The 10,612-nt window shown below is 36.9% G+C and overlaps 1 protein-coding gene across 1 annotated transcript; it reads right to left on the bottom strand.

Annotated features, from left to right (window-relative positions):
- Window positions 1-512: 512 nt before the first annotated feature.
- Window positions 513-9,609, bottom strand: pus3 (pseudouridylate synthase 3). The gene is made up of 7 exons (XM_052113797.1): window positions 9,494-9,609; window positions 8,723-9,156; window positions 8,301-8,572; window positions 6,731-6,914; window positions 3,967-4,076; window positions 3,644-3,822; window positions 513-3,066 (listed from the first exon to the last, which is right to left on the bottom strand). The coding sequence occupies exons 2-7, from the start codon at window positions 9,140-9,142 to the stop codon at window positions 2,789-2,791; spliced, it is 1,443 nt and encodes a 480-aa protein (XP_051969757.1). The 5' UTR covers window positions 9,143-9,156; window positions 9,494-9,609; the 3' UTR covers window positions 513-2,788.
- Between the last annotated feature and the right edge of the window lie 1,003 nt (window positions 9,610-10,612).

The following is a 10,612-nucleotide window of genomic DNA, read 5'->3' on the forward strand; positions in this document are numbered from 1 at the left end:
TAAATTGTTTATATAATGCAAACCAAATGTAAAACTAAAAAAATGTACCAGAGTATAATTAAACCCTGAGCAAAAATATATGTATACATGTTTGCGAACCGCCATTATACGATAGTAGTTTATGCATGCTTTTTTGGAAATATGATGTCGTGTGCAGCTATAATAATATTATATATTAATATTATTTTCCACTTACAATTGGTTATTTTTTTTTTAAACCAACGCCCGTCCTGATCACAACTACCAAATATTTATTCATTTTCAGGATTTTAACCTTTTAAATGCCAGTTTGTTTATATAATGCAATGGTTGCTTTTTTTTATGAAAAAACAAAACAAACAAACAAAAAAAAACACACACACAAAATGTATTATTTCCCATGTACTAAATGCTAAAGTTTTTTTTTAATTTTTTTTTACAGTCTGGCATATGTCAGTGATTAACAACAACGTTGACTTTGACACTTTATCACTTTTTGTGCAGTGTCAGATTAGACTAAAACTGCCATAAAAATATTATAATACAGCAAACAGAAAATAGGGAAAAAGCATGTATTTGCTCCATAGGCTAAACATAAGGAAAATGGCGCCATCTGGTAGACAATATTACATTTTTAATTTTGAAGGGCTTTGGAATGAAAACATAATATCATAGAATTCATGATTTTATGCTTTAATGACACTGGGATCAAATATTGCCGTTTTAATGGATTTCAATGGGGACATTTTTGTCCTTAATGTAACTATTTGGTGTATTATAGGAATTAGGGTTGAAATATCATAATTCCCCCAAAAACACACCTTTGTCAAAATATATGCCAATGGCATTAACACAGCCATAATGATGGAAAAAACAAAAATGAAAAAGACAAAAATGTCCCGAATGTCGAAAAAAAACTACTTTTAAGCATCTCTTCAGCATGGTGCAGTTTTCAGGATGTGTCAAGTGTCAACACACTGTATGTGATCAGCAAAGGACAAAAAAAAAAAAAAAAAAAAGAAGGCTGCAACCCCAACTAACCAAACCCCCCATTTCTCATTTGGCCACACAAAATACGAATCATTGCAATTACTCAATTCTGATTGGCAATTTTAGTTTTATCAGTAAATGTTGTGATGTCGGCATTAATACGCATGTAATAATAGTTTTGCAGGAAGATTGCATTGTGATGCAGTGTATGCAGCCTTAAAAACAATTTTTTTATTTGTAATGGATAGGTAAAAACAACTCACCAAAACAGACAATTTCCCATTGAGACCCACAGGAATACAGAATGTTAGGGAATACAAAGATGGCGGCACAGAGGCTTCACTGTTGTGACGTCATGAGCAATCCAGTTACAAACACCTCACAACCTTTGAGATTGATATTTTGTTCAACAACATCTCATCGGACTTGCTAGGTTTTGTGAAATTTTGAAAGGGTTCAATTTGTAGTTGCTACAGTACTCTCTTTATATTCTTGGCCATCTACATTGTAATTCTCTAACTTTTCTGTGTACATTTGATCATTTTATAAATACTGAAAACTTTGATCCTTCTCTGAGTTATAGATGCTTAGTTGAAAGGCTTCCTTAAAAGGATAGTTCAGCCACAAATGAAACTATCCTTAGGCTGCTCATCCTCATCTTATTCTAAACCCATATGACATTCTGTGAAAAACAAAAGGAGATGTTGGTAGAATGAGACTTACATGGACTACTTTCATGGTGCTTTTTTGGTATTTTGTATCTTGACAGCCTCGGTCGCCATTCACTTTCATTGTATGGCAAACAAGGTGCACTTAAAGTGAATGGTGACTGATTAATTAGTCGCTATAATTCTGCCTAACTTCTGCTTTTGTGTTCCGCGCAAGGAAGTCATACTCGGTTTTGAACAGACAGAGTAAATGGCAGAATTTTCCAACAGTTCCTCGTTTTTTGTTGTTTGTTTGGTCCTGAAACAGTAATAAAAAAATAGTGAACCAAGTAAACAAAAACCTTTAATAAAATCAGTCAATTTAGTAAACATTAATTCAACACTGTATAAATGGTCATCAGCACACTAGAGCTGCATCTGAATATGCATACTTCCCTACTATAAAGTATGCAAAAACCAGTATGCCAATGGGTGTCTGAATACTCCGTATTTGTTTAACAGTATGCGATAAACACACAGATGACCAACTATTTCTGGCGAGATTCGGAAGTGTGAATCATCTGGACACTTTATGATGTCATAACGCCTCGGGAGCTCACATTCAAAATGCTGAATTAAAAAAATAATAATGGCGGAGAACTGCAAGTGCTTTATATACCAAGAAAGTTGTTCCTTGTGGTTAAATTGAGCTTGTGTAACAAAAGCGGAGTCCATTATTTTTTGCAGTTGTTGTTGCTACATCATACAATCGAGTCACAAGACAATGTCCACGTACTGGATGAAATATTTCCAGAATGTTTTCATATTATTCACCTGCATATCTAAAAAGCACACTTTTGTTCACCGGTCAAAAAGTGTGTTCTTCATCAAATGCATTACATGCTCTGACATTAAGCCATTTCTGGTGCAGCTAAGGTTTCTCCACTCTGATCTAGTTTGTGTAAAGGACAGGGACATTGTCTTACTTCTCAAATTAAATTCACACAATACAGAGCAATCCTTTAATCAAATATTTTCTTCTGGAGCTTAGAAAATAAAGTAATTGTGGTGCTAAGAAATTAAAAAATAAAAGGTTTCTGTTGATGACTTCAAATCATTTCTCGCACACATTAAAAGTGAAATTAGGAAAACGTATGTTCTTAACTGTAAGTTTACATGTTTTGTAAGGGACAATCCTCAGTATTTGCTCCTTGGTTTTGCTCTTGAAGTTGGTTTGTTGTTGTTGGGTGGTAATTTTTTGATCGTTTCCCCCTGAACACAGTGGTCTCCTGCCCATTCTCTCCTTCCTCTTGTTCCAGTCGTCCTCTCTTCACAAAGTGCTGGATCTTGGACTCCAAACTCTCACAGCGTGGCCGCTCTAGAAGAGGCTGGTACTTCCTCTGTCTGGAACCTTCCATTAGCCAACACTGCAGAGAGGACGACGTCTCACCTGAACAAAATAAATAAAAATCAACGATTATCAATTCAATTCAAAGCTGTGGCTGATATCTTAAGTAGTTATTTTGACAAATATTTCCTTTGTAAAAGCAACCATTTAAAAAAATAATTAAACCATGTCAAAGGGTAAAAACAATGTGGAACATCGGTTAAGTTTCGAACAGCATACTATTTTTGTACTGTATTATGCAGTCTGTAACCGCACACACTATGCACATTTTCTGTATGCAATGGAATACAGAAACTATCTACTAAAACTGCCAAAATGTGCACAATATCAGGGGTTTTAAAACTTTTTGAAGCCAAGGACCTCAGCTCTGCCATCATTGGTGTGTGAGTGTGTGTCTGTGTGTGTGAGAGGGTGATTGGGACACCGTGTAAAGCGCTTTGGTAACCGACAAGGTTAAAATAGGAGCTATATAAGTGCAGACAACTTTACCATGTTTCATGTACTACTTTTTTAAAATATAGGAAGTAGTAAGTCAGTATTCCATTCCAAACATATCCATGATCTATCAGGAATGTTCAATTTCATGCTTTAGTTCCAGTATAATACCACACTAACACACCTGTGGCTGTGTTCTGAAGGCCCTGTATCATGCCAAGCAGAACTTGGGTCTTGACTGCGGTCTGAACCCAGTGTTGGTGCAGAGAGTTCAGGACATGGCTCTCCTCCACAGGTTCTGTCCTCCAGTTTACACCCTCGAAATGACAGTCATAAAGCACCAGCGGGTAATCCACCGCCATACTAAACATACAACAACACACTTCATAAGTCTGAAATTTAGGCGTTCTGGCTCGTGCTGGTCAAAGCCCAAAAATGACACTGGAAAAGCAACAAGAGCAAACACACTACAGGCCTAGCAAATATACAGTAAATATTGCCGCCCACCTGTATTGAGGTTTCCTTGGGTTTTTCTCCACATCCAGCAGCTGATCAACGATTTCTGAAGTTTCAAGCCTCTGTCCAATAAGAAGCAGCAAAGCCATCATACAGCGAACCTGTGGCCGAGCAGAAAATCGAAAAGAAACCATAGTTTACATCCTGAAACTTCATTGAAATACACTTCAAAAGGCATTTTTAAATCTTTTCCACTCATTTAAAGGAATACTTCAAACAAATATGAAAATTCTGTCATCGTTTACTCACCCTCATGTCGTTCCAAACCTCTATGATTATCTTTCTGTTTTAACCCTATAAAGCTGTTTGTATAATGATATTATACAAATATGATACACAATGTTTGACAGCTCCTGTTTCACGGTCTGTTCAAGCTGATGAGCCAAACAACATTTGGTATGTATGTTTATGTTTATGACACCATCTAGTGGTAAATTAAAAAAAAAAGTGGTTTCAAGGTTTATATCGATCTATTTAATATGGTGCTGAACTGAATATGGCGAAAAGTGATACTAATGTTGGGATAAATGACAGCTTTGTTTTGTAATAATGTAAAAGTGAGAGATAATGCTTACATTGCTACTGATATTTTAAAATGAGTATTTGCTGAATATAAGCAACTTGTGTTTGGTTAAAATTCTGAAAATTATTTTATTGAAAACCCCCCTTTGAAATCCACGTATCAAATGTGATACAACAAGCTTTTCAGGCATCCCTCTCAATCACCATTAAATTCCATTCATGCTCACAACAATACAAATAAAAAAAATTTTAAAAAACAAGAGCTTTGAAAATTCAGACAAATAAATTTTATAAGATATATTTGCAGTGTGAACTAATATTTCTGTGTATTTTCATATATGCAGCATGCTCTGTCATAATAAACATCTAATTTTCAGCTAACAAACCTGCATCAGTGTGCAGTGGCCTGAAACAACTGAAGAACTACAGGACTCCTGCCCCCCCCCTGCAGGGAACTGCAGGGAATCAACAACTGGCTGATGGCTTGAATGTGCTCTACTGTAGATTTGAAAGACCCAATCTCACACCCCACGCCTGCTCTGACCATCACTTCACACAAAGACCAAGACCTCCTGCAACACCCCTCCTGCTACACAACCTGAACTTAAGATTTGTGAAGAGGTGTGCCATGTCTTCTGAAAACAAAAGACAAGGAAGCACAGGGCCCAGGCAGCGTTTTACTGGCTTGTCTTAAATCATGTGCTAACCAGCTGGCCCCCATCCTCACACAGATCTTCAACAGATCACTGGAGCAGTGTGAAGTCTCATGCTGCTTCAAATGCTCAATAATCATTCCAGTACCAAAGAAAGCCAAAATCACATGACTAAATGTCTACAGACCCATCGCTCTGATGTCTGTGATCATGAAATCATTTGAGAGGCTGGTGTTGGCCCACCTGAAGAACATCACTGGACCCTTTCTAGATCCCCTTCAATTTGCTTATTGAGCAAACAGATCTCTGGAGGATGCAGTCAACATGGGATTGCAGCATATACTGCAACATCTGGACAGGCCAGGGACATATGCAAAGATCCTTTTTGTGGACTTCAGTTAGGCTTTCAACACCATCATTCCAGATATTCTCTAGACTAAATTACACCAAATCTCTGTTCCCACATCTATCTGTCAGTGGAACACCAGCTTTCTGACAGATGGGCAGCAGTTAGTGAGACTGGGGAAATTCACTTCCAGAACCTGTACGAAAGCACTGGTGCCCCCCAGGTATACGTGCTCTCCCCTCTACTTCTCCCTGTATACAAATGACTGCACCACCAAGGACCCCTCTGTCAAGCTCCTGAAGTTTGCAGACAACACTACTGTCATCTGCCTCATCCAAGATGACGATGAGTCTGCATGCAAAAGGGAGGTTGAAGGCTGGCTCACTGGTGTAGTCAAAACAAACTGGAGCTGAACACGCTCAAAATATATCAAAAACATAATTCAGCTGTAATGATATCATGAACATGGGCTTGGGATTACTTCAGTAAACCTTTGTTAGTCGTACGAGCACCTGAGACTCGTAGTGACGGATTAATTGACAGCTGCTGTCAGACTCTATGTTATTATTATTCCTCACACGGTCGCAAGACGAAATGTACATGAATCTGGCGTGGTGAGCTGGAACCTGCTTATGTCAGCTGTCACCGCTTACGTCACGAAGTACCGCAACAGCCAATAGGAAAATGCAACTGCAGTAGCCACCGTTCAACCTGAAGAGGGCAGCACTCAGATGTTTTTACACCATATATTGTAGAATTAAAACACTTTATACACAAATGTCAAAACAATTACTTGAATCAATGACCAGTACTAATAAAGCCCCATGCTTACAGATCATTAACTAAAAAAAGTTGGTTTAGGGTTTAGTTACCCTTTAAATTCTGATTGTTTCTTTGCAAAACACATTGTTTGCCTTTAAAAGACTTGGACAACTCTTGCTATTTTAAAGCTTTTAAGTAGGTCACCATCTCCTGCCATGGACTAAAATATTTATTAATGAATCTCCTTTTGTGTTCTGCATAATAGAGTAAATGATGACAGAATTTTCATTTTTGTGTGAACTATTCATTTTACAAGTATGTCTAATGTCTCATTAAATGTGGCTTTGTCATGGAGCATGACAAGATGTTTTTCAGGGTTAAAAAGTGGAACCTTCTGAACTGGTGACAATAAAACCAAATCAACAGTTTTTATCATTAAGTTGCAGTTTTTAGCATTTGGTGGAATACTAACCTGGTGATACAGGAAAGCAAGACCTTTGACCTGAAACACATAGAGCTGGATAGGGTCATTAGGGCAGGTGGAGTTGAGTTGGGCTGGCCGAACGGTGGCAGACAGGATGGTTCTTTGAAACTGTAAGACTCCGTTACCCACGTCCATCTTACAAAGGTTCCTGAAGTCATGTGTGCCCTCATACCTGCATGACCAGGGAAGAATTACTAGATAACAGTGATTAACCCAAATACCTTAAAACAACCCAATTACCTTAACAGCAGCTAGAACAATCTAGAATTAAGATATGGAGTATGTATGCATATATCAATGATCTGTCCATTTTTGCAGTGGCCCCCATAGAAGTATTAGGACACTTAAGCCACACTTAAACATGAGAATGTCATTGTATAAGATAACAAAATATCAAACCAACTGGTTTCTGCAAATAAATTATACTTTTTTCAGAACCAACTTCACTTTGAGCAATTTTTGCAATTGTTTAAACAAAAAAATAGATGTTCATGTCAAGTTCACACAGGTGTCCTATAGAGCAACCACAGGTGTATTTCATCATATTAAAGGGATAGTTAACCCCAAAAATTACAATTCTCTCATCATTTACTCACTCTTGCCATCCCAGAAAGATGTGCATGACTTGCTTTCATCTGTTGAACACAAACGAAGGTTTTTAGAAAAGTATTTCAGCTCTGTTGGTCCATACAATGCAAGTGAATGGTGGCCAAAAGTGTGAAGCTTATAAAAAGCATATAAAGGCAGCATAAAAGACATCCATAAGAATTAGTTTAATCCAAGTCTTCAGGAGCCAGTTGGTTTTGGGTGAAAACAGCCCAAAATGTAATCTCTAGTAGAGGTCTTCAGGGGCCCACCCTAGCCCGAGGACCTGAGACCCGACCTGGGACAGTCTATTGCTGCAGGTCCCGGGTCTGTTTAAGATCCGAGAAGACCCGGCCATGATCAGACAGCGCTGATGGTTACTTTTATGCTGCCTTTTTGTGCTTTTTAGTGCTTCAAAGTTTTGTTCACCATTCACTTGCATTGTATGGACCTACATAGGTGAGATATTCTTTTAAAAATCTTAATTTGTGTTCTGCAGAAGAAAGTATGTCATACACATCTGGGATGTCTAATGTAATTACATAGTGTACAGTATATACCACAGTCCATAGTATTCTTTTAAATTAATGTTATGGGTTCAATAAAAGTTAAGCCCAATTAACAACATTCCCTGAAAAAAAATATGTATTTTTTTTGTCCCTCCAAATCCAAAAATGTGGTTACAGTGAGGCACTTACAATGGAAGTCAAAAGGGCCAGTCCATAATAATTTAAATACACCTTGTTTCAAAAGTATAGCCACAAGACATAAACAACATACATGATTTCAGTGCAATAAAACCACTTCTAACCTTAATACAACTTTGTTAGATACAACTTTGCCTTCTTATAACCGCCTGTTTTATTCAACCAGGGGTGAGTCGAAAGTCTTTTTAAGTGGTGATCAATATTAAACCTCAAATGCTGGTAATTGTGTTGCTGGTGTTGACTGAATGCTGTTTTCATCCACTTACCGTTTGGCGGCCTCAGCCATGAGTTCCACATCCAAGTCTCCACGAGGAAAGTAGTATCTGTAGGTTCTGGACTGACAGTCAAAACGTGCACTGAAGCCGGTATCTACAGGAGCCCATTGCAGAATCCTAATGTCCTGAGGCAGAACTCTATTTAGCATCTTCACATATGGTAATTCTTCTGAGGCAGCTTTGCCTTTGGCCTCCACGCCAACAGGAACAGTAACACCTAAACCCCCTCCAAACTGTAAAGAACGCAGGTCAATGGATATAACCTGGAGAAGAGAGAGAATATCAGGGTTCCTTTTGATTGTGTTAACTTATTGCTTTATAGTAATTCATCTGGGTGTTGTTTGACTTGTCATGGTTTATTAATTGTACCGACAGTTCCAATTAAACATAATCATGGATACAGATATAACTACCTGAGAGAAAGCACTGACACCTTTATCCGTACGGCCACAGCGGTGATAGTTGGAAGTCTGTCTGTCTTGTATCAGTTTAGTTTTCAGCAGTGCCTCAAAAAGTCGGGCTTCCACAGTGTTATCTGTGTTTTCCTGGACAGCGAAGCCTTGATACTGCCAGCCGAGATATGCCAGCCGCAGTGCCACATGCCGGCAAGGGTGGGCAGAGAAATCAAAGGGCCTCTCTGCTCCTCGTTTCTTTCCTTTGCTCCTGTTTTCCTCACTTTGTTGACATTTTAGGTGCTCTGAATGAAGATTGGATGATGCTTTAGCACTCTCACCAGCACCAGCTCCATCTTTCTCTGCTTTCAGTAGCTCTTTCAATCTATCCACCTCTTCTTCCAAAGCCTTGACACGTGCCAGTAGGGCTTCCTCTGCCATGGCTACACTAAACACTGTGAAATAATAAACAGGGAGGTTCTGATAACAGCTTTTCATTATCATTGCAGGTAATGTTGTATGCATTTGTTGCTAAACTTACAGTAAACACAGATTTGTAATATAATTCAGTGAGGTTTAAATATCAGCTTTGCATTATCTCTTCATTTAAGAGGGTAGAGGCATTTAATTGTTTTGTTGCATTGACAAAACAGTTACTCTGAAAGACTTCACAGAGATCTAGACATTTGAAGTGCAAATATCCACGTGTTTGTTTAACATCGAGTCTTTGGGCACCTCGACCTCTTAACAATCCTATAAACATATATTTTATAAAACGACAAACAATATTACCTTTAGTTATACCCACACCCTTTGTAATTTTTTCACAATAAAGGCAAAACTACAAATAACAAAGAACTTTGCCTTTTTAACACAGCATAGTGGCAGTGACTTCCGTGAATGTTGCCTGTCAAAATAAAAGTCCTGTCAATAGCGTTGAACGAACCAGAAACATGACTGTCTGTTTGGGAATTGCCCAAATGTATAAAATACTTAAATAAATAATTTTGTAATGATGAATTTAATTGTAGTGTCTCTCTTAATGTATTATTGTGTTTCAACATTTCTTTTGTAATAAGTTTCTTAATTATAAATGGAGATTCTTCACCCATGATACGAAATGGTTGGAAACCAAATCTAAGTGTCATTTTACAGTTGTTTTATCATAGGATGGTAAAGTTGTGTAAAAATAGCAAAGCAATAAGAATTGTTAAGATTTTTGATTTGAGTAAAAACATTTTTTATATATATATTATATATATATATATATTTTATAATTTTTTATATTATATATATATATATATATATATATATATATATATATATATATATATATATATACAGCATATATATGGCCAGGGTTGGAAGGTTACTTTTGAAATGTATTAATTATAAAAATGATTATCAAGAATATGATTTTTGCCCTAATATCAAAGGTCTTACTAGAAAAAAAAGAAATTATGATCCAATGTGAATTTTCTTGATAAATAAATATGATCGTGTCTGGTAACATGTGCATGTAAAATGGCTAGAAATAGCATTTTATCTGAGCGTAAAGCTGACAATTTACACAAGGTTTATTTCTATTTCTTCTGCTCCAAACTTACTTCAAACGTACTTCTCTGTCTGCTCGTATGAATGTAACACATCATAAGAAAGTGTTTCACCGCTGTTCAAATGCACTTTGAATCACATCATTTATATGTATAAATATTTTCCATCTGAAAGGATTAAATATTAAATTAAACAAATGACAATAAAATGCTAAATAATCTCTCCAGTAATTAAAATACTTTTTGAATGTAACTGTATTCTCATTACAATGATTTAAATTGTAACTTTAGTGGATTACAGTTACTTACATTTTGTAGTTTAAATACGTAATCCTGTAACATGTATTACATTACTCCC

The sequence above is a fragment of the Xyrauchen texanus genome, chromosome 41 (assembly GCF_025860055.1).
Source record: "Xyrauchen texanus isolate HMW12.3.18 chromosome 41, RBS_HiC_50CHRs, whole genome shotgun sequence".
NCBI classification, from domain to species: Eukaryota; Metazoa; Chordata; class Actinopteri; order Cypriniformes; family Catostomidae; genus Xyrauchen; species Xyrauchen texanus.